General features: G+C 42.0%; 1 protein-coding gene across 1 annotated transcript; it reads left to right on the top strand.

The window, feature by feature from the left end:
- The first annotated feature begins 8,739 nt into the window (after window positions 1-8,739).
- LOC139748988 (uncharacterized) lies at window positions 8,740-25,756 on the top strand. Its single transcript, XM_071662340.1, has 2 exons — window positions 8,740-8,868; window positions 21,356-25,756. The coding sequence occupies exon 2, from the start codon at window positions 21,392-21,394 to the stop codon at window positions 23,150-23,152; it is 1,761 nt and encodes a 586-aa protein (XP_071518441.1). The 5' UTR covers window positions 8,740-8,868; window positions 21,356-21,391; the 3' UTR covers window positions 23,153-25,756.
- The last annotated feature ends 458 nt before the right edge of the window (window positions 25,757-26,214 follow it).

Here is a 26,214-nt window from a genome sequence, read left to right as displayed (position 1 = left end):
AGATATTGTGTGATCGGGGCCTGAACATGCAGGAGGGTGAAAGGAGGGCAAGGAATAGAGTGAATTGGAGCGATGCGGTATACCGGGGTTGACGTGCTGTCAAAGGATTGAATCAGGGCATGTGAAGCGTCTGGGGTAAACCATGGAAAGCTGTGTAGGTATGTATATTTGCGTGTGTGGACGTATGTATATACATGTGTATGGGGGTGGGTTGGGCCATTTCTTTCGTCTGTTTCCTTGCGCTACCTCGCAAACGCGGGAGACAGCGACAAAACAAAACAAAAAAAAAAAAAAATATATATATATATATATATATATATATATATATATATATATATATATATATATATATATATATATATATATATATATATGCATCCCTGGGGATAGGGGAAAAAGAATACTTCCCACATATTCCCTGCATGTCGTAGAAGGCGACTAAAAGCTAAAAGGGGAGGGAGCGGGTGGCTGGAAATCCTCCCTCTCGTTTATTTTTAATTTTCCAAAAGAAGGAACAGAGAAGGGGGCCAGGTGAGGATATTCCCTCAAAGGCCCAGTCCTCTGTTCTAAACGCTACCTCGCTATCGCGGGAAATAGCGAATAGTATGAAAAAAAAAAAAAAAAAAAAAATATATATATATATATACATATATATATATATATATATATATATATATATATATATATATATATATATATATATATATATACATATATATGAATGTGTTTGATGATAGAGTGGCAGATATAGGGTGTTTTGGTCGAGGTGGTGTGCAAAGTGAGAAGGTTAGCGAAAATGATTTGGTAAACAGAGAAGAGGTAGTAAAAGCTTTGCAGAAGATGAAAGCCGGCAAGGCAGCAGGTTTGGATGGTATTGCAGTGGAATTTATTAAAAAAGGGGGTGACTGTATTATTGACTGGTTGGTAAGGTTATTTAATGTATGTATGACTCATGGTGAGGTGCCTGAGGATTGGCGGAATGCGTGCATAGTGCCATTGTACAAAGGCAAAGGGGATAAGAGTGAGTGCTCAAATTACAGAGGTATAAGTTTGTTGAGTATTCCTGGTAAATTATATGGGAGGGTATTGATTGAGAGGGTGAAGGCATGTACAGAGCATCAGACTGGGGAAGAGCAGTGTGGTTTCAGAAGTGGTAGAGGATGTGTGGATCAGGTGTTTGCTTTGAAGAATGTATGTGAGAAATACTTAGAAAAGCAAATGGATTTGTATGTAGCATTTATGAATCTGGAGAAGGCATATGATAGAGTTGATAGAGATGCTCTGTGGAAGGTATTAAGAATATATGGTGTGGGAGGCAAGTTGTTAGAAGCAGTGAAAAGTTTTTATCGAGGATGTAAGGCATGTGTACGTGTAGGAAGAGAGGAAAGTGATTGGTTCTCAGTGAATGTAGGTTTGCGGCAGGGGTGTGTGATGTCTCCATGGTTGTTTGATTTGTTTATGGATGGGGTTGTTAGGGAGGTAAATGCAAGAATTTTTGGAAAGAGGGGCAAGTATGAAGTCTGTTGGGGATGAGAGAGCTTGGGAAGTGAGTCAGTTGTTGTTCGCTGATGATACAGCGCTGGTGGCTGATTCATGTGAGAAACTGCAGAAGCTGGTGACTGAGTTTGGTAAAGTGTGTGAAAGAAGAAAGTTAAGAGTAAATGTGAATAAGAGCAAGGTTATTAGGTACAGTAGGGTTGAGGGTCAAGTCAATTGGGAGGTAAGTTTGAATGGAGAAAAACTGGAGGAAGTAAAGTGTTTTAGATATCTGGGAGTGGATCTGGCAGCGGATGGAACCATGGAAGCGGAAGTGGATCATAGGGTGGGGGAGGGGGCGAAAATCCTGGGAGCCTTGAAGAATGTGTGGAAGTCGAGAACATTATCTCGGAAAGCAAAAATGGGTATTTTTGAAGGAATAGTGGTTCCAACAATGTTGTATGGTTGCGAGGCGTGGGCTATGGATAGAGTTGTGCGCAGGAGGATGGATGTGCTGGAAATGAGATGTTTGAGGACAATGTGTGGTGTGAGGTGGTTTGATCGAGTAAGTAACGTAAGGGTAAGAGAGATGTGTGGAAATAAAAAGAGCGTGGTTGAGAGAGCAGAAGAGGGTGTTTTGAAATGGTTAGGTCACATGGAGAGAATGAGTGAGGAAAGATTGACCAAGAGGATATATGTGTCGGAGGTGGAGGGAACGAGGAGAAGAGGGAGACCAAATTGGAGGTGGAAAGATGGAGTGAAAAAGATTTTGTGTGATCGGGGCCTGAACATGCAGGAGGGTGAAAGGAGGGCAAAGAATAGAGTGAATTGGAGCGATGTGGTATACCGGGGTTGACGTGCTGTCAGTGGATTGAATCAAGGCATGTGTATGGGGGTGGGTTGGGCCATTTCTTTCGTCTGTTTCCTTGCGCTACCTCGCAAACGCGGGAGACAGCGACAAAGCAAAAAAAAAAAAAAAAAAAAAAAAATATATATATATATATATATATATATATATATATATATATATATATATATATATATATATATATATATATATATATATATACATATATATATATATATATATATATATATATATATATATATATATATATATATATATATATATATATATATATATATATATATATATATATGTGTGTGTGTGTGTGTGTGTACGTGTAGGAAGAGAGGAAAGTGATTGGTACTCAGTGAATGTAGGTTTGCGGCAGGGGTGTGTGATGTCTCCATGGTTGTTTAATTTGTTTATGGATGGGGTTGTTAGGGAGGTAAATGCAAGAGTCCTGGAAAGAGGGGCAAGTATGAAGTCTGTTGGGGATGAGAGAGCTTGGGAAGTGAGTCAGTTGTTGTTCGCTGATGATACAGCGCTGGTGGCTGATTCATGTGAGAAACTGCAGAAGCTGGTGACTGAGTTTGGTAAAGTGTGTGGAAGAAGAAAGTTAAGAGTAAATGTGAATAAGAGCAAGGTTATTAGGTACAGTAGAGTTGAGGGTCAAGTCAATTGGGAGGTGAGTTTGAATGGAGAAAAACTGGAGGAAGTGAAGTGTTTTAGATATCTGGGAGTGGATCTGGCAGCGGATGGAACCATGGAAGCGGAAGTGGATCATAGGGTGGGGGAGGGGGCGAAAATTCTGGGGGCCTTGAAGAATGTGTGGAAGTCGAGAACATTATCTCGGAAAGCAAAAATGGGTATGTTTGAAGGAATAGTGGTTCCAACAATGTTGTATGGTTGCGAGGCGTGGGCTATGGATAGAGTTGTGCGCAGGAGGATGGATGTGCTGGAAATGAGATGTTTGAGGACAATGTGTGGTGTGAGATGGTTTGATCGAGTGAGTAACGTAAGGGTAAGAGAGATGTGTGGAAATAAAAAGAGCGTGGTTGAGAGAGCAGAAGAGGGTGTTTTAAAGTGGTTTGGGCACATGGAGAGAATGAGTGAAGAAAGATTGGCCAAGAGGATATGTGTGTCGGAGGTGGAGGGAACGAGGAGAAGAGGGAGACCAAATTGGAGGTGGAAAGATGGAGTGAAAAAGATTTTGTGTGATCGGGGCCTGAACATGCAGGAGGGTGAAAGGAGGGCAAGGAATAGAGTGAATTGAAGCGATGTGGTATACCGGGGTTGACGTGCTGTCAGTGGATTGAATCAAGGCATGTGAAGCGTCTGGGGTAAACCATGGAAAGCTGTGTAGGTATGTATATTTGCGTGTGTGGACGTATGTATATACATGTGTATGGGGGGGGGGGGGGGGTTGGGCCATTTCTTTCGTCTGTTTCCTTGCGCTACCTCGCAAACGCGGGAGACAGCGACAAAGTATAATAAAAAAAAAATAATACATATATATTTATATTTTTTTTTTTTTTTTTTGCCGCTGTCTCCCGCGTTTGCGAGGTAGCGCAAGGAAACAGACGAAAGAAATGGCCCAACCCACCCCCATACACATGTATATACATACGTCCACACACATGTGATAGAATGTAAGAAAGTAAATTCTCGATTAATATGGGTAAAACTGAAAGTTGATGGAGAGAGATGGGTGATTATTGGTGCATATGCACCTGGGCATGAGAAGAAAGATCATGAGAGGCAAGTGTTTTGGGAGCAGCTGAATGAGTGTGTTAGTGGTTTTGATGCACGAGACCGGGTTATAGTGTTGGGTGATTTGAATGCAAAGGTGAGTAATGTGGCAGTTGAGGGAATAATTGGTATACATGGGGTGTTCAGTGTTGTAAATGGAAATGGTGAAGAGCTTGTAGATTTGTGTGCTGAAAAAGGACTGATGATTGGGAATACCTGGTTTAAAAAGCGAGATATACATAAGTATACTTATGTAAGTAGGAGAGATGGCCAGAGAGCGTTATTGGATTACGTGTTAATTGACAGGCGCGCGAAAGAGAGACTTTTGGATGTTAATGTGCTGAGAGGTGCAACTGGAGGGATGTCTGATCATTATCTTGTGGAGGCTAAGGTGAAGATTTGTATGGGTTTTCAGAAAAGAAGAGTGAATGTTGGGGTGAAGAGGGTGGTGAGAGTAAGTGAGCTTGGGAAGGAGACTTGTGTGAGGAAGTACCAGGAGAGACTGAGTACAGAATATATATATATATTTATATATATATTTCTTTTATCCCTGGGGATAGGGGAGAAAGAATACTTCCCACGTATTCCCTGCGTGTCGTAGAAGGCGACTAAAAGGGAAGGGAGCGGGGGGCTGGAAATCCTCCCCTCTCGTTTTTTTTTAATTTTCCAAAAGAAGGAACAGAGAAGGGGGCCAGGTGAGGATATTCCCTCAAAGGCCCAGTCCTCTGTTCTTAACGCTACCTCGCTATCGCGGGAAATGGCGAATAGTATGAAAAAAAAAAAAAAAAATTTTCTTTCTTTCATACTATTCGCCATTTCCCGCGTTAGCGAGGTAGCGTTAAGAACAGAGGACTGGGCCTTTGAGGGAATATCCTCATCTGGCCCCCTTCTCTGTTCCTTCTTTGGAAAAATAAAAAAAAAAAAACGAGAGGGGAGGATTTCCAACCCCCCGCTCCATTCCCTTTTAGTCGCCTTCTACGACACGCAGGGAATACGTGGGAAGTATTCTTTCTCCCCTATCCCCAGGGATAAGTATATATATATATATATATATATATATATATATATATATATATATATATATATATATATATATATATAATTTCGGTTCTGCTGCACTTGTGAGCTCGTCAGGTCTGCAGTGAGATCACTTATCCTGTTTTGAAAACAATGGTCTTGGTTTCAATTCTTTTCGATATTACAAGATCAGAACGATTTTTGACGGTGTCTGACACCGTCTATATGTCTCCTGCAGAGTTGCACAGGACCTATTGCTGACTAATGTCTCAAAGATATCTCAAATGATAATGTTAGTTTCATTGGTCGTCTGAGACACTTCCTTCCTCTCAGGGGATTGCTCGGCACCCATAATCTTGATTCATGTACTACACTTGGTCTGTTAACTTGTAGTGTCCATTCCTAAATGGTCCAAGGTATAGCTAGCCTACCTACATCACATCTGTCCCATACTCATGCTTGAACAGCCTGAGGTTCGAGGGTACGTACCCCTAAATGAATCATTTACTGCCCGACCGGGTGAGGATATGTATGATTCCCTTTCCGGCACAGAAGAGACGGACCTTCGTGTTCGCCAGAACCAACAGAGCAGTGAACTCTTGAGTCCAGTTGTTCGTCTATGCCACTAGCCCAATGTAGGCCAAGTATGCTTCCTGACAAGTCGTCTCGTCGAACCCCTACGCCTTCCAGCATGCTGGGGTCTTCCAGGTATGGCTAACTTCAGAAGGAAGGTCAAATGCCACAGGATTCAAGCTCCTTCCTGCGAGACGAATCACCGAGTGTCTGAAACATGTTATCCAAGTCGCTTCCAGGCAACTTGCTAGTCGTTACACTGCATACCTATCTCCTTGGCTCCCATCCTGGCTTTGGCCCAGGTAGATCTACCAGCCAACTGCCCCTGTACAAGCTGCCACGTATGATATATTTGTTACATCTTCCCTTCCTTAAAGCCCACCTGTTTTATGTTCTATTCACCTTTATTGTTTTGGGTCATCTGCCTCAGCTAATTCTGTCATTGCCATCTGATCTACAGGACCTCCTGCTTGTCAAGCCTCTGGTCTTCCTGCTGCCCAAAATGCACCTGTAACTCCCGACTCTCCATGAGGAGAGCTGCCTCGTCTGTCTCTGTGGATGAGGTTATCACACATCTGTTGTTAGTGATGGGCCAGCATGTCGGATATCTGTTGCCCTTGATGGGTTTGGTTATGGACCATCTGTTGCTGTCGTTCGGCGTTTATCAGACATCTGTTATTGGTTCAACTGACACCTCTTGTTATTGCTGAGTAAGGATATCGAAAATCTGTTGCTGTTTCTAAATCAGAGGATTAGACATTTGCTTCGGCACTATCATCATCATCATTCTCAGGCTCAGCCCTGCGTCTATCTTCCCCTACATTGTGATCCTGACTCCTGATAAATGGTTTTTCTTGTACATCCAATGTCTTGACTCTCAGTAGTCCCGCTTCTGACACCTGTTTTTACGTTATTCTTCACCTTTTTGGGATGCGAGATCTTGTTGAAGTATGAGTTTGCGGAAGCTGATGTGTACAGGCAGATGCTGATTCATAAACCACGGTCTAAGAACAACACTTCGTAGTCTTCATATCAGTATACCGTCCACTTCAAGGTAAAGAACTTCTTGATAACTTACGTCGTATCACGTCCGCTCCGGTGCTGGCTACACCATCCACTGCTTCTAGCTACTTAAACGGTTCTTTCGACTTTGGGTCTCATGGGTGACTGCCAAGCTCATCACTGCCATCAACTTTTATAATCACCACGTCAAGCATGAAGCTACTGCATATCAAGCATGAAGCTACTAAATGTCAAGCACGAAGCTAATACATGTTCAACATGAAGCTTCTACATGTCCAGCATGAAGTCACTACACGTCAAGCATATAACAAGTAAATGATTGATACAAGAATTCTCTTTCTGCAGGTCATTTTCCCCTTTATGCAAACTATCAGTACTGTGCAATCTATGTTTCCCTCCAAAGTGATTGATAACAGCGGCATGAGCCAGTAGTACAGTATTTCTACCAATTTGGTCAAGAGGAGTAGCATGAGCCAGTGGCTAACCAGCTTCCTCAAGTTACGTTGCAAAAGTTGAGAACCAAACGGGCTCGCTAGGTAAAATCAAATTTGTCTTACGAGTCGGCGTCCAGCCTGGTTGTTTCAACCTGCACTTGGTGTTAAAAAAAAAAAAAGCGAATGACCCGGCTTACCTTACCGAGTCACTACAGAGAATAGTTTCAGCCAGATATCCGGCCTTATCTGCAATGTCTCTGTCACCCAGAGTTGGAAGAGAGTATCGGCACGAACCAGAAGCCCAACCAACCTGGGAGCAGCCAATGAACCAGAGATCAGACTTACATTAACTAGCTGACTAGGGATAATGGCATGAACGTTCCTCTAAGGACACAAGACACCATTCCGAACCACTGACAGCATGTCTGCCACCGGTATGAGCTACTGACACAGCCTTGCATGCTACCGGTACGAACCACTGACAGTTTGCCTGCATAAGCTGACCAACAGTAACGGATGATGACTAACAGCGACATGAGCTAATGAAATCCCCTCCCCCCTGTCTGAATAGGAGAAAAGTATCAAATAGTTCATGAAGTTGCATTTAATTTTCCACTTTTGAATAATTTTGTAATTAAGAGAGAACGAATAAAGAGGCTTGTCTGGTGTGAAGGAAAGGCGCGTTCAGCTGTTGGTCACTACCTCTTCTTTACTGCTCAATTGTGTGGTTGACATAATCAGCTTTTTTTCTAAATATAAATCTCAGCCACATAATCGACTCGGCTTTCACGAACCAACAATAATCTGATGTCCTAAATAATGTACGTCCAAAATAAAGATATAGGTGCTGATAAGACTAACGTGTGTAGCAAATTAAGACCATTTATCTGTAAATCATGGCAGCTGTTGTTTTACGATTAAAGCAGTGAGATATACCGCACAGTGAACTGAACTGGTAGTTAGAACAAAAATGATAAGATAACACGTTATCAAAGAAGTTATCGTTCATGAAGCAGACCAAGGAATGCTGTGATGCAAGCCAGCTGTAGTAAAGTGAGTCTCTGTGACACTCCCAGTCCTCGCTAACTATACTACTGCCACACTTAAAGTCACTAGGATGAGTGACTCAGACAGCAAAGCGCAGCTGCATGAGTCCATTGTTTCCGCTAATTCTAACATAATAGCAGCCTTAATCGGGACAGACATTTTCCTCATGTCTTAGTTATACACGCATATATATATATATATATATATATATATATATATATATATATATATATATATATATATATATATATATATATATATATATGTAAAGCTTTGAACTGGTTTGCACTACTGAAGACATTTGCTTATGTAATGGCATGTACCCCCACCGTTGCCACATCCACGCCTCGAGATGAGTTATACCGTGAACTAAACTTAGAAGCCTATCTTCATTTAATAAAACGACAGCATGAGATAGCATGTCCAAATCAATATTCTTACTCTGCATTGGTCTTACTGAATCACCATTCCTATAATCCTAATCTGCTTTTGTGTGTGTGTGTGAATCTATCATTTCACAATGCCAATCAAGTTTAACAGCTCAAACGGACGAGGAAGATAAGATTACTAGTTAAGCTAGTGGCGAACGGTAGAGGAAAGGCTCCTCAACGCGCATAACAGTGTCTTCTACAACCCAGCATCGGGCACTAACAACCACAACAGCCACCCATCACAACCGTCATTGCGTCATCTAACATACAGGTTATTTTCACCTATAACTTATTACAGTTTTCATTGTCCTTCGGTGACGGCCAGTGGCACCTGTCACTGCCTCATTTTACTAGTCTAATTCTCCAAGGATTGGGAATCGTTAAATAAGTTCAGTATATGAAATAGAAATCTTGTAAATTGTTTTTATACAGATATATGTGTACACAAGAGCAGAGGAGGTTTGGTCACCACCTTAGGTAAACAATTCTGAAGGAAATTATTGCCAACCAGCTTTACATATCCGTTCAGTTCAGTTTCTTTCAAAATTTCTCTTAAGAAAAAAAAAAAGGGACCCCCCATATATAATAGTGAGGTGCCACCAGTATAATATTAACAATTTTCAACTGCAGTCGCTTGAACAGTCATCACAAAAATAATTCATTTATTATATCCAAAGTTTAACTTCATTAATCCTTTCCACTGATAAGTAACATTGCGTACCACAACATCTGTTATACTAAACCTAAACTATATTGCTCTCTGAAATAAAAATTTTAAGTCTACCCTTTTCTTTAAAAAAACTAACATGTACCTTTTGATTGTTACAACTTGATCCACATTCCCATTCACTTCTTTGTCTGAGTTTGAACTTAACCACAAAGTTATCCTTATATATATCCTTATATATAGTCCTTCTATATTCATGATATCCTACACCTCTTTATAGCTCATCATACAACTTTATACCCCTATTGTCTACCATTCTCTTTCCTTTAGCACCTTCTAAATTTTCATTTAACAGTATTCTTTATTTGTCCTGTACTTACAGATAGATAAACGTCTGCCTCATTCCTCCTACACCCTACTTATGCCACAATATTTGTCATTTCATTCCAACTAACCCAATATGTTCAGGTACCTAAATGAATGTGATATTTCTTCCCTTATTTTCAAAATTCCTAATACTCCATCTTACTCACCTAGAAAACATATCTTCCTCTATAACATTCTTATGCTTTCAAGAGCATCCTCAGAATCACTCACTATCAATACATCAATTTCATAGTTCACCTCATTTTCATCTTTAGTAACCTCATTACTAGTTTTGCTTGTGTTGAACAATCTCCAACACTTAATCTGCCACATTTATTTTTCCATATCACGGATCCTCTTCCACTTACTTTGGACACTTCCACCTACATAAACTTTTATTTCATTTCTTATTCTATATCTTCTCACGTGCAAGAGCCTTTTCTTGCTCAAAGCTAGCATTTATTGTATTGTCTGATAACACTGCATTCATCCTTATACCAATGACGGGACTCTTCATCACATTCAATATTTTCCTGGCCGGAAAGAGACCATGGACAGCATTTGACATTGTTTTACAAGGCATAATACGATGCTGCAGTATCTTGATCAATATATTGTTCACTGACCGAGTGATACTTCCCTTTACGTGCTTCAATACTATGCAAAAATTCTTTGCAGTTCACTGAAAATGGTCAAATATCGATGAAAAAGGGTTTAGTGCCAATACAGTATGGCGCAATGTTGTGCATATTCAAGGCAAGAGTCTAATGAAAGTGCGCAGAACTACAGGGTAGAATTTGTCGAAGATGGTTTGTAAGATGTTGCAGAATATAATTAGAAAGCAGTTGGATGATTACTGTCAAAGGAGGAATTAAGTGGGAGAGATAAATAGTGCTCATCTATAATAAATCTAAGACTCCTGTGGTTGACAGAACACTGGTTTGTGAGAGGTGGGTGGGTAGACTGTTGTCTTAGACTGTCAAAAGATTTTGAAACAATTGCACACAGGGCCTCGGCTGAAAATTTGGATTCTGAATCAGTCATAAGAGGGAACCTTCCTTCCTTTCAAAGGAAATTATGAGTAGAAAGGAATCAATGGCCAACGTCAGAGTCTGAGTCTGGGCTGATTTATTCTTGATCTATGTACTATACGTAAATGACGTTCAAAAAACTTGAACGATATTTTTTTTTACGTTGGTGGCTCGTCAAGGACAAAGTCCACATTAAGGCCTGGCCTTAACTGAAATATAGAGAGGTTAATGAAAGGGAAAAGGAAGAGACAAGAGGCAAAGTATTCAAGAATTTTGTAGGAAGTGAAAGAAGTTTCTTAAAATGTGCTAGGTCATAGTTAACGGGAAAGGCATGAGTTAGTAAAGAGTTCCAAAGCTTCAAAGTGTAGGAAAAGAAACAATTATCAAAACGGCTCAACTTTGACTTGCCAATGGTCGTTTACTTATTAGGGGTGATCATATTCTAGCCGTACCGCTGCCGCCTGTTACGCAAGGATCACGGGTTCGATCTAGGCTCTTTGAGGTTATTATTTCATGTGTGGCGGGGTGGCGATGGGAATGAATAAAGGCAAACTATAAATTATGTACATGTGTATATATGTATATGTCTGTGTGTGTATATATATGTATACGTTGAGATGTATAGGTATGTATATTTGCGTGTGTGGACGTGTATGTATATATATATATATGTGTATGTGGGTGGGTTGGGCCATTCTTTCGTCTGATTCCTTGCGCGCTATCTCGTTAACGCAGGAGACAGCGACAAAGCAAAATATAAAAATATAATATATATATATATATATATACTGGGGATAGGGGATTAAGAATACTTCCCACGTATTCCCTGCGTGTCGTAGAAGGCGACTAAAAGGGGAGGGAGCGGGGGGCTGGAAATCCTCCCCTCTCGTTTTTTTTTTTTTTTTTTTTTTTTAAATTTTCCAAAAGAAGGAACAGAGGGGGCCAGTTGGGGATATTCCAAAAAAAAAGCCCAGTCCTCTGTTCTTAGCGCTACCTCGCTAACGCGGGAAATGGCGAATAGTTTAAAAAAAAAAATATATATATATATATATATATATATATATATATATATATATATATATATATATATATATATATATATACATATTATCCCTGGGGATGGGGGAGAAAGAATACTTCCCACGTATTCCCTGCGTGTCGTAGAAGGCGACTAAAAGGGGAGGGAGCGGGGGGCTGGAAATCCTCCCCTCTCATTATTTTTTTTCTTTTTTTAATTTTCCCAAAGAAGGAACAGAGAAGGGGGCCAGGTGAGGATATTCCCTCAAAGGCCCAGTTCTCTGTTCTTAACGCTACCTCGCTAACGCGGGAAATGGCGAATAGTTTGAAAGAAAGATATATATATATATTTTTTCTTTTCTTTCTTTCATACTATTCGCCATTTCCCGCATTAGCGAGGTAGCGTTGAGAACAGAGGACTGGGCCCCTGAGGGAATATCCTCACCTGGGCCCCTTCTCTGTTCCCTCTTTTGGAAAAAAAAAAAAAAAAAAAAAAAAAAAAATATATATATATATATATATATATATATATATATATATATATATATATATATATATATATATAATGAGTGGGAGATGTATAAAAGAAAGAGGCAGGAGGTCAAGAGAAAGGTGCAAGAGGTGAAAAAGAGGGCAAATGAGAGTTGGGGTGAGAAAGTATCATTAAATTTTAAGGAGAATAAAAAGATGTTCTGGAAGGAGGTAAATAAAGTGCGTAAGACTAGGGAACAAATGGGAACTTCAGTGAAGGGGGCTAATGGGGAGGTGATAACAAGTAGTGGTGATGTGAGAAGGAGATGGAGTGAGTATTTTGAAGGTTTGTTGAATGTGTTTGATGATAAAGTGGCAGATATAGGGTGTTTTGATTGAGGTGGTGTGCAAAGTGAGAGGGTTAGGGAAAATGATTTGGTAAACAGAGAAGAGGTAGTAAAAGCTTTGCGGAAGATGAAAGCCGGCAAGGCAGCAGGTTTGGATGGTATTGCAGTGGAATTTATTAAAAAAGGGGGTGACTGTATTGTTGACTGGTTGGTAAGGTTATTTAATGTATGCATGATTCATGGTGAGGTGCCTGAGGATTGGCGGAACGCTTGAATAGTGCCATTGTACAAAGGCAAAGGGGATAACAGTGAGTGCTCAAATTACAGAGGTAAAAGTTTGTTGAGTATTCCTGGTAAATTATATGGGAGGGTATTGATTGAGAGGATGAAAGCATGTACAGAGCATCAGATTGGGGAAGAGCAGTGTGGTTTCAGAAGTGGTAGAGGATGTGTGGATCAGGTGTTTGCTTTGAAGAATGTATGTGAGAAATACTTAGAAAAGCAAATGGATTTGTATGTAGCATTTATGGATCTGGAGAGGGCATCTGATAGAGTTGATAGAGATGCTGTGTGGAAGGTATTAAGAATATATGGTGTGGGAGGCAAGTTGTTAGAAGCAGTGAAGAGTTTTTATCAAGGACGTAAGGCATGTGTACGTGTAGGAAGAGAGGAAAGTGATTGGTTCTCAGTGAATGTAGGTTTGCGGCAGGGGTGTGTGATGTCTCCATGGTTGTTTAATTTGTTTATGGATGGGGTTGTTAGGGAGGTGAATGCAAGGGTTTTGGAAAGAGGGGCAAGTATGCAGTCTGTTGTGAATGAGAGAGTGTGGGAAGTGAGTCAGTTGTTGTTCGCTGATGATACAGCGCTGGTGGCTGATTCATGAGAGAAACTGCAGAAGCTGGTGACTGAGTTTGGTAAAGTGTGTGAAAGAGGAAAGTTAAGAGTAAATGTGAATAAGAGCAAGGTTATTAGGTACAGTAGGGTTGAGGGTCAAGTCAATTGGGAGGTAAGTTTGAATGGAGAAAAACTGGAGGAAGTAAAGTGTTTTAGATATCTGGGAGTGGATCTGGCAGCGGATGGAACCATGGAAGCGGAAGTGAATCATAGGGTGGGGGAGGGGGCGAAAATCCTGGGAGCCTTGAAGAAGGTGTGGAAGTCGAGAACATTATCTCCAAAAGCAAAAATGGCTATGTTTGAAAGAATAGTGGTTCCAACAATGTTGTATGATTGCGAGACGTGGGCTATGGATAGAGTTGTGCGCAGGAGGGTGGATGTGCTGGAAATGAGATGTTTGAGGACAATGTGTGGTGTGAGGTGATTTGATCGAGTAAGTAATGTAAGGGTAAGAGAGATGTGTGGAAATAAAAAGAGTGTGGTTGAGAGAGCAGAAGAGGGTGTTTTGAAATGGTTCGGTCACATGGAGAGAATGAGTGAGGAAAGATTGACCAAGAGGATATATGTGTCTGAGGTGGAGGGAACGAGGAGAAGTGGGAGACCAAATTGGAGGTGGAAAGATGGAGTGAAAAAGATTTTGAGTGATCGGGGCCTGGAGGGTGAAAGGCGGGCAAGGAATAGAGTGAATTGAATCGATGTGATATACCGGGGTCAACGTGCTGTCAATGGAGTGAATCAGGGCATGTGAAGCGTCTGGGGTAAACCATGGAAAGTTCTGTGGGGCCTGGATGTGGAAAGGGAGCTGTGGTTTTAGGCATTATTGCATGACAGCTAGAGACTGAGTGTGAATGAATGGGGCCTTTGTTGTCTTTTCCTAGCGCTACCTCGCACACATGAGGGGGGAGGGGGATGTTATTCCATGTATGGTGATGTGGCGATGGGAATGAATAAAGGCAGACAGTGTGAATTGTGTGCATGTGTATATATGTATGTGTCTGTGTGTGCATATATATGTGTGCATTGAATTGTATGGGTATGTATATTTGCGTGTGTGGACGTGTATGTATATACATGTGTATGGGGGTGGGTTGATCCATTTCTTTCGTCTGTTTCCTTGTGCTACCTCGCAAACGCGGGAGACAGCAACAAAGCAAAATAATAATAATAAATATATATATATATATATATTTTTTTTTTTTTGCTTTGTCGCTGTCTCCTTCATTTGCGAGGTAGCGCAAGGAAACAGACGAAAGAAATGGCCCAACCCACCCCCATACACATGTATATACATACGTCCACACACGCAAATATACATACCTACACAGCTTTCCATGGTTTAACCCAGACGCTTCACATGCCTTGATTCAATCCACTGACAGCACGTCAACCCCGGTATACCACATCGCTCCAATTCACTCTATTCCTTGCCCTCCTTTCACCCTCCTGCATGTTCAGGCCCCGATCACACAAAATCTTTTTCACTCCATCTTTCCACCTCCAATTTGGTCTCCCTCTTCTCCTCGTTCCCTCCACCTCCGACACATACATCCTCTTGGTCAATCTTTCCTCACTCATTCTCTCCATGTGACCAAACCATTTCAAAACACCCTCTTCTGCTCTCTCAACCACGCTCTTTTTATTTCCACACATCTCTCTTACCCTTACGTTACTTACTCGATCAAACCACCTCACACCACACATTGTCCTCAAACATCTCATTTCCAGCACATCCATCCTCCTGCGCACAACTCTATCCATAGTCCATGCCTCGCAACCATACAACATTGTTGGAACCACTATTCCTTCAAACATACCCATTTTTGCTTTCCGAGATAATGTTCTCGACTTCCACACATTCTTCAAGGTTCCCAGAATTTTCGCCCCCTCCCCCACCCTATGATCCACTATATGGTGTGGGAGGCAAGTTGTTAGAAGCAGTGAAAAGTTTTTGTCGAGGATGTAAGGCATGTGTACGTGTAGGAAGAGAGGAAAGTGATTGGTTCTCAGTGAATGTAGGTTTGCGGCAGGGGTGTGTGATGTCTCCATGGTTGTTTAATTTGTTTATGGATGGGGTTGTTAGGGAGGTAAATGCAAGAGTCCTGGAAAGAGGGGCAAGTATGAAGTCTGTTGGGGATGAGAGAGCTTGGGAAGTGAGTCAGTTGTTGTTCGCTGATGATACAGCGCTGGTGGCTGATTCATGTGAGAAACTGCAGAAGCTGGTGACTGAGTTTGGTAAAGTGTGTGGAAGAAGAAAGTTAAGAGTAAATGTGAATAAGAGCAAGGTTATTAGGTACAGTAGGGTTGAGGGTCAAGTCAATTGGGAGGTGAGTTTGAATGGAGAAAAACTGGAGGAAGTGAAGTGTTTTAGATATCTGGGAGTGGATCTGGCAGCGGATGGAACCATGGAAGCGGAAGTGGATCATAGGGTGGGGGAGGGGGCGAAAATTTTGGGAGCCTTGAAAAATGTGTGGAAGTCGAGAACATTATCTCGGAAAGCAAAAATGGGTATGTTTGAAGGAATAGTGGTTCCAACAATGTTGTATGGTTGCGAGGAGTGGGCTATGGATAGAGTTGTGCGCAGGAGGATGGATGTGCTGGAAATGAGATGTTTGAGGACAATGTGTGGTGTGAGGTGGTTTGATCGAGTAAGTAACGTAAGGGTAAGAGAGATGTGTGGAAATAAAAAGAGCGTGGTTGAGAGAGCAGAAGAGGGTGTTTTGAAATGGTTTGGGCACATGGAGAGAATGAGTGAGGAAAGATTGACCAAGAGGATATATGTGTCGGAGGTGGAGGGAACGAGGAGAAGAGGGAGACCAAATTGGAGGTGGAAAGATGGAGTGAAAAAGATTTTGTGTGATCGGGGCCTGAACATGCAGAGGGTGAAAGGAGGGCAAGGAATAGAGTGAATTGAATCGATGTGGTATACAGGGGTTGACGTGCTGTCAATGGAGTGAATCAAGGCATGTGAAGCGTCTGGGGTAAACCGAATGGGAAAGCTGGGTTTTAGGCATTATTGCATGACAGCTAGAGACTGAGTGTGAATGAATGGGGCCTTTGTTGTCTTTTCCTAGCGCTACCTCGCACACATGAGGGGGGAGGGGGATGTTATTCCATGTATGGTGATGTGGCGATGGGAATGAATAAAGGCAGACAGTGTGAATTGTGTGCATGTGTATATATGTATGTGTCTGTGTGTGCATATATATGTGTGCATTGAATTGTATGGGTATGTATATTTGCGTGTGTGGACGTGTATGTATATACATGTGTATGGGGGTGGGTTGATCCATTTCTTTCGTCTGTTTCCTTGTGCTACCTCGCAAACGCGGGAGACAGCAACAAAGCAAAATAATAATAATAAATATATATATATATATATTTTTTTTTTTTTGCTTTGTCGCTGTCTCCTGCATTTGCGAGGTAGCGCAAGGAAACAGACGAAAGAAATGGCCCAACCCACCCCCATACACATGTATATACATACGTCCACACACGCAAATATACATACCTACACAGCTTTCCATGGTTTAACCCAGACGCTTCACATGCCTTGATTCAATCCACTGACAGCACGTCAACCCCGGTATACCACATCGCTCCAATTCACTCTATTCCTTGCCCTCCTTTCACCCTCCTGCATGTTCAGGCCCCGATCACACAAAATCTTTTTCACTCCATCTTTCCACCTCCAATTTGGTCTCCCTCTTCTCCTCGTTCCCTCCACCTCCGACACATATATCCTCTTGGTCAATCTTTCCTCACTCATTCTCTCCATGTGACCAAACCATTTCAAAACACCCTCTTCTGCTCTCTCAACCACGCTCTTTTTATTTCCACACATCTCTCTTACCCTTACGTTACTTACTCGATCAAACCACCTCACACCACACATTGTCCTCAAACATCTCATTTCCAGCACATCCATCCTCCTGCGCACAACTCTATCCATAGTCCATGCCTCGCAACCATACAACATTGTTGGAACCACTATTCCTTCAAACATACCCATTTTTGCTTTCCGAGATAATGTTCTCGACTTCCACACATTCTTCAAGGTTCCCAGAATTTTCGCCCCCTCCCCCACCCTATGATCCACTATATGGTGTGGGAGGCAAGTTGTTAGAAGCAGTGAAAAGTTTTTGTCGAGGATGTAAGGCATGTGTACGTGTAGGAAGAGAGGAAAGTGATTGGTTCTCAGTGAATGTAGGTTTGCGGCAGGGGTGTGTGATGTCTCCATGGTTGTTTAATTTGTTTATGGATGGGGTTGTTAGGGAGGTAAATGCAAGAGTCCTGGAAAGAGGGGCAAGTATGAAGTCTGTTGGGGATGAGAGAGCTTGGGAAGTGAGTCAGTTGTTGTTCGCTGATGATACAGCGCTGGTGGCTGATTCATGTGAGAAACTGCAGAAGCTGGTGACTGAGTTTGGTAAAGTGTGTGGAAGAAGAAAGTTAAGAGTAAATGTGAATAAGAGCAAGGTTATTAGGTACAGTAGGGTTGAGGGTCAAGTCAATTGGGAGGTGAGTTTGAATGGAGAAAAACTGGAGGAAGTGAAGTGTTTTAGATATCTGGGAGTGGATCTGGCAGCGGATGGAACCATGGAAGCGGAAGTGGATCATAGGGTGGGGGAGGGGGCGAAAATTTTGGGAGCCTTGAAAAATGTGTGGAAGTCGAGAACATTATCTCGGAAAGCAAAAATGGGTATGTTTGAAGGAATAGTGGTTCCAACAATGTTGTATGGTTGCGAGGAGTGGGCTATGGATAGAGTTGTGCGCAGGAGGATGGATGTGCTGGAAATGAGATGTTTGAGGACAATGTGTGGTGTGAGGTGGTTTGATCGAGTAAGTAACGTAAGGGTAAGAGAGATGTGTGGAAATAAAAAGAGCGTGGTTGAGAGAGCAGAAGAGGGTGTTTTGAAATGGTTTGGGCACATGGAGAGAATGAGTGAGGAAAGATTGACCAAGAGGATATATGTGTCGGAGGTGGAGGGAACGAGGAGAAGAGGGAGACCAAATTGGAGGTGGAAAGATGGAGTGAAAAAGATTTTGTGTGATCGGGGCCTGAACATGCAGGAGGGTGAAAGGAGGGCAAGGAATAGAGTGAATTGAAGCGATGTGGTATACAGGGGTTGACGTGCTGTCACTGGATTGAATCAAGGCATGTGAAGCGTCTGGGGTAAACCATGGAAAGCTGTGTAGGTATGTATATTTGCGTGTGTGGACGTGTGTATGTACATGTGTATGGGGGGGGGGGTTGGGCCATTTCTTTCGTCTGTTTCCTTGCGCTACCTCGCAGACGCGGGAGACAGCGACAGAGTATAAAAAAAAAAATATATATATATATATATATATATATATATATATATATATATATATATATATATATATATATATATCTTTTTCTTTCTTTTAAACTATTCGCCATTTCCCGCGTTAGCGAGGTAGCGCTAAGAACAGAGGACTGGGCCTTTTTTGGAATATCCCCAACTGGCCCCCTCTGTTCCTTCTTTTGGAAAATTTAAAAAAAAAAAAAAAACGAGAGGGGAGGATTTCCAGCCCCCCGCTCCCTCCCCTTTTAGTCGCCTTCTACGACACGCAGGGAATACGTGGGAAGTATTCTTAATCCCCTATCCCCAGGGATCCCCAGGGGGCTGGAAATCCTCCCCTCTCGTTTTTTTTTTCTTTTTTTTTTTTTTTTTTAATTTTCCAAAAGAAGGAACAGAGAAGGGGGCCAGGTGAGGATATTCCCTCAAAGGCCCAGTCCTCTGTTCTTAACGCTACCTCGCTATCGCGGGAAATGGCGAATAGTATGAAAAAAAAAAATATATATATATATATTTTTTTTTTTTTTTTTTTTTTTATACTTTGTCGCTGTCTCCCGCGTTTGCGAGGTAGCGCAAGGAAACAGACGAAAGAAATGGCCCAACCCCCCCCCATACACATGTACATACACACGTCCACACACGCAAATATACATACCTACACAGCTTTCCATGGTTTACCCCAGACGCTTCACATGCCTTGATTCAATCCACTGACAGCACGTCAACCCCTGTATACCACATCGCTCCAATTCACTCTATTCCTTGCCCTCCTTTCACCCTCCTGCATGTTCAGGCCCCGATCACACAAAATCTTTTTCACTCCATCTTTCCACCTCCAATTTGGTCTCCCTCTTCTCCTCGTTCCCTCCACCTCCGACACATATATCCTCTTGGTCAATCTTTCCTCACTCATTCTCTCCATGTGCCCAAACCATTTCAAAACACCCTCTTCTGCTCTCTCAACCACGCTCTTTTTATTTCCACACATCTCTCTTACCCTTACGTTACTTACTCGATCAAACCACCTCACACCACACATTTTCCTCAAACATCTCATTTCCAGCACATCCATCCTCCTGCGCACATCTCTATCCATAGCCCACGCCTCGCAACCATACAACATTGTTGGAACCACTATTCCTTCAAACATACCCATTTTTGCTTTCCGAGATAATGTTCTCGACTTCCACACATTTTTCAAGGCTCCCAAAATTTTCGCCCCCTCCCCCACCCTATGATCCACTTCCGCTTCCATGGTTCCATCCGCTGACAGATCCACTCCCAGATATCTAAAACACTTCACTTCCTCCAGTTTTTCTCCATTCAAACTCACCTCCCAATTGACTTGACCCTCACCCCTACTGTACCTAATAACCTTGCTCTTATTCACATTTACTCTTAAGTTTCTTCTTCCACACACTTTACCAAACTCAGTCACCAGCTTCTGCAGTTTCTCACAAGAATCAGCCACCAGCGCTGTATCATCAGCGAACAACAACTGACTCACTTCCCAAGCTCTCTCATCCCCAACAGACTTCATACTTGCCCCTCTTTCCAGGACTCTTGCATTTACCTCCCTAACAACCCCATCCATAAACAAATTAAACAACCATGGAGACATCACACACCCCTGTCGCAAACCTACATTCACTGAGAACCAATCACTTTCCTCTCTTCCTACACGTACACATGCCTTACATCCTCGATAAAAACTTTTCACTGCTTCTAACAACTTGCCTCCCACACCATATATTCTTAATACCTTCCACAGAGCATCTCTATCAACTCTATCATATGCCTTCTCCAGATCCATAAATGCTACATACAAATCCATTTGCTTTTCTAAGTATTTCTCACATACATTCTTCAAAGCAAACACCTGATCCACACATCCTCTACCACTTCTGAAACCGCACTGCTCTTCCCCAATCTGATGCTCTGTACATGCCTTCACCCTCTCAATCAATACCCTCCCATATAATTTACCAGGAATACTCAACAAACTTATACCTCTGTAATTTGAGCACTCACTATATATATATATATATATATATATATATATATATATATATATATATATATATATATATATATATTTATATATATATATATATATATATATATATATATATATATATATATATATATATATATATATATATACATATATATATATATATGTGTGTGTGTGTGTGTGCGTGTGTGTATATTCCTATTTATAAATAGAAAACTGCAAATATCTTTTATTCCTCGGTTACTTAATAAAGGGGCACAGTCCTGTATGTGAAATGCGCTGGTAGAAGACCCCAGGTCGTATGTGTTACATGGGTTGGGTGTTGCTGGTGTGGGTGTCCCACCTCAGACTATGATTCAACATAAGACAGCAGGAAGCCCCACACTGGCAGCTGTGGTAGCTACACTTCACCGACTGGTGTTCACAACAAGCAGGAGAATCACAGACACATGGCCTAGTAGAGGACAGATCATTCAATTTTTCTTAACATACAAATCAAATATTGTGTTTGTAGGGTCTTGTGACATCAGATTAAATACTCATATTCTGCTCAGTAATATATGAGCCAATATTGAATTTAGGTGTCGTTAGCATTATAACCAGTGATTCCAGCATAATGTTCATTCCCCGCAGAATTCTAGCTCAACTAAAACAGACGTGAACAGAGAAATGAGCAACCACAACGATAGCATCAGCTTGGACATTGACCTGAACCAGTTCGAGCTACGCTTACCAACACCACAGCAGCAGTTTTCCCAGTCACCGGCAACACCTTCTCCTCCACCACCTGAGAGCAGTCCACCCCCAAGAATAAGAATGGGGAAGAGACATCCTCTGCCCATACAGTGGTTGCCATCCTTCACCAAAGTGGCCAGCCCTTCAGAACCCATTCAAAACTCATTACCATCCATACAATCACAACCTTCACTGACACCACCACAAGGTTCTCCGTCTTCTCAACAAGGATATTCTCTGCCACCATCTCCAAAACTAGAAGAATATTCTCCACCACAAGGATATTCTCTAATATCAGGAAGGTATAATCCACCACCAGGAAGATACTCTCCATCTGAAAGATATTCTCCACCTTCAGGAATATATTCACCACAGCCAGGAAGATATTCTCCCTCACCACCAAGAGGATATTCTCCATCACCAAGGGGATATTCTACATCACCAGAAAGATATTCTTCGATAGAAAGATATTCTCCACTTCCAGGAAGATACTTTGCACCACCAGAAAGACATTCTCCACTGACAGTAGGATATTTTCCATCAGGAAGATATTCTCCAACACCGGTAAGGTTTACTCCACCATCATCACGAGGACATTCTCCACCACCAGGAAGATATACTCCACCACCATCATGGGGATATTCTCCATCACCAGAAAGATATTCTCTACCTCCAGGATGGTATACTCCACCACCACTACAAGGATATTCCCCACCACCAGGGAGATACACTCCACCACCAACACGAGGATATTCTCCACTACCGGCTGGATATTCACCACCAGGAAGATATTTTCTCCCGACAGGAAGATATTCTCCATCACCATCAGAAGGATATTTTTCACCACCAGGAAGATATTCTCCAACACCACCTGGAGGATATTCTCCAATAGTACCACGAAGATATTCTTCATTACCACAAGGATATTTTCTCCCGACAGGAAGATATTCTCCATCACCATCAGGATATTTTTCACCACCAGGAAGATATTTGCCAACACCACCTGGAGGATATTCTCCAATAGTACCACGAAGATATTCTTCATTACCACAAGGATATTTTCTACCAATACCAAGAGAGTACTCTCCACCATCAACACGAGGATTCTCTCCATCGCCTGGAAGATATTCTCCATCACAGCCGCAAAGATATTCATCACCACCACCATCAGCACCTCCTACACCACCACGAGGATATTCACCACCACCTTTATCACCATCACGACACCCTCAACCACTACGAAAACCAACACCACTCAAGGGATATTTTTCACCAACAAAAAAGAAGTCTCCATTGTCTCCCAGACATAGTCCCCAGCATTCACCAACTGGAAGTCCACCAGCAGTAAGCAAAGTACGTCGTGATCCCCATAACACTGATGAACAACCTCCGATGCTGTCAAAAGCTAAGAGTCCGAGGGCGCCGCTCCGCCAGTCTAGTTCAGCCCACTTGCTTAGGACGACCCACAACCCAACTGGTAATATATACAGAGATAGAGAGCTCCACAAAGCCCCAGTCTCCTCACAATCTGACCCTCCTGTACCAAACATACCTATGCCAGACTATGAAAATGGTCCCCACACACCACAAACACCCATGCCAGATTATAATGTGGTTCTATCCATACCATATACACCCATTCCAGACTACGAAACCAATCCTCAAATTTCCTACTTGCCCTGTCCAGATTATTAACACTTGTGTGATCCTTCTTGACCTATGGTGTGTAATACAACCTAATTAACGTTACTCTAAATTAGTGCCCTCAGATGCTGCATCAACAGCATACATCCTGCGAAAATTATTTTCACATGTACTGTACTGCACACGATCCTAGGAAGGGCTCTGGTATCATGCTTCAGATGGTGCATAATCATTTGCTGCCAAGGAAACGGACAAATTTGAAGACTGAAAGAGACTTAAGAGAGTACAGTAGAAATAACAACACATACTGTTCATTGCCAGTTTCCAATCACCAGACTTTTTCAGCACACAACTCTAGTGCTGTTCACCATTCCCATTCACATCACTGTATACTCCATGTTCACCAATTGTACCTTCAACTACCACATCACTCACTCCGCATTGAAGTTCTACATCTCTATTACCAATTAGCATCAAAACCGCTGAAACTCATCAACTGTTCCCAAAACACTTCCCCTTCCTCATCATCCTTCTCATGCCTTTGTTCGGGATAATTTATCTCCTATAGAAAACACGAGTTGAATTCCGTGTGTCTAGAGTTATATGGAGGTGGTGGGTGCCAACAAACAAGGAGTAGCCACCCTACCTTCCTTAGTGATAATTAACAGAACATGTGGCTTGGGATGAGTCCCGTTCTTTCTCCACATTAAGGTGCATAAGCACTAATAATCACCCATCTCTTGCAACCCACTTTCATGTTTACTCTGATCAGTCAGGAGCCCACTTCCTTATACTCTTTCACACATTCATACTCCAGCTTTATCAGTATTGCTAACCCTTCCTTACCTCTTGCTATCACACTAACCTCTGACTTCACCCTTATGACTTTCCCAAAACGTTCCTCCCCTTTACCCAGAGCATCCACTTTCCTTTCCACAAACTTACTGCCTATGACCCTTTTTTTCTCATCTTGGTTGCATCCACACACATTTAGAAACTCAGCCCTGAGCCTTTGAGGAGGATGAGCACTCCTTGCTTGGCTCCTAATTTTGCTCTGTTTTTCAGAAATTGAAATTGTCGCTGTCTCCCGAGTTAGCGAGGTAGCGCAAGGAAACAGACGAAAGAATGACCCAACCCACCCATATACACATGTATATACATACACGTCCACACACACACATATACATACCTATACATCTCAATGTATATATATATATATTTTATTTATTTATTTATTTTGCTTTGTCGCTGTCTCCCGCGTTTGCGAGGTAGTGCAAGGAAACAGACGAAAGAAATGGCCCAACCCACCCCCATACACATGTATATACATACACGTCCACACACGCAAATATACATACCTATACATCTCAATGTACACATATATATATACACACACACAGACACATACATATATACCCATGCACACAATTCACACTGTCTGCCTTTATTCATTCCCATCGCCACCTCGCCACACATGGAATACCATCCCCCTCCCCCCTCATGTGTGCGAGGTATATATATATTTTTTTTTTTTTTTTGCGCTGTCTCCCGCGTTTGCGAGGTAGCGCAAGGAAACAGACAAAAGAAATGGCCCAACCCACCCCCATACACATGTATATACATACGTCCACACACGCAAATATACATACCTACACAGCTTTCCATGGTTTACCCTAGACGCTTCACATGCCTTGATTCAATCCACTGACAGCACGTCAACCCCGGTATATCACATCGCTCCAATTCACCCTATTCCTTGCCCTCCTTTCACCCTCCTGCATGTTCAGACCCTGATCACACAAAATCTTTTTCACTCCATCTTTCCACCTCCAATTTGGTCTCCCTCTTCTCCTCGTTCCCTCCACCTCCGACACATATATCCTCTTGGTCAATCTTTCCTCACTCATTCTCTCCATGTGACCAAACCATTTCAAAACACCCTCTTCTGCTCTCTCAACCACGCTCTTTTTATTTCCACACATCTCTCTTACCCTTACGTTACTTACTCGGTCAAACCACCTCACACCACACATTGTCCTCAAACATCTCATTTCCAGCACATCCATCCTCCTGCGCACAACTCTATCCATAGTCCACGCCTCGCAACCATACAACATTGTTGGAACCACTATTCCTTCAAACATACCCATTTTTGCTTTCCGAGATAATGTTCTCGACTTCCACACATTCTTCAAGGCTCCCAGAATTTTCGCCCCCTCCCCCACCCTATGATCCACTTCCGCTTCCATGGTTCCATCCGCTGCCAGATCCACTCCCAGATATCTAAAACACTTCACTTCCTGCAGTTTTTCTCCATTCAAACTCACCTCCCAATTGACTTGACCCTTAACCCTACTGTACCTAATAACCTTGCTCTTATTCACATTTACTCTTAACTTTCTTCTTTCACACACTTTACCAAACTCAGTCACCAGCTTCTGCAGTTTCTCACATGAATCAGCCACCAGCGCTGTATCATCAGCGAACAACAACTGACTCACTTCCCAAGCTCTCTCATCCACAACAGACTTCATACTTGCCCCTCTTTCCAAAACTCTTGCATTCACCTCCCTAACAACCCCATCCATAAACAAATTAAACAACCATGGAGACATCACACACCCCTGCCGCAAACCTACATTCACTGAGAACCAATCACTTTCCTCTCTTCCTACACGTACACATGCCTTACATCCTCGATAAAAACTTTTCACTGCTTCTAACAACTTGCCTCCCACACCATATATTCTTAATACCTTCCACAGAGCATCTCTATCAACTCTATCATATGCCTTCTCCAGATCCATAAATGCTACATACAAATCCATTTGCTTTTCTAAGTATTTCTCACATACATTCTTCAAAGCAAACACCTGATCCACACATCCTCTACCACTTCTGAAACCACACTGCTCTTCCCCAATCTGATGCTCTGTACATGCCTTCACCCTCTCAATCAATACCCTCCCATATAATTATAATTATATATATATATATATATATATATATATATATATATATATATATATATATATATATATATATGTAAATGTGAATAAGAGCAAGGTTATTAGGTACAGTAGGGTTGAGGGTCAAGTCAATTGGGAAGTGAG

This window comes from Panulirus ornatus, chromosome 6 (genome assembly GCF_036320965.1).
Source record: "Panulirus ornatus isolate Po-2019 chromosome 6, ASM3632096v1, whole genome shotgun sequence".
In the NCBI taxonomy this organism is placed as follows: domain Eukaryota; kingdom Metazoa; phylum Arthropoda; class Malacostraca; order Decapoda; family Palinuridae; genus Panulirus; species Panulirus ornatus.
Note: the sequence above shows the minus strand (reverse complement) of the source record. Positions and strands in the feature narration are given on the sequence as shown.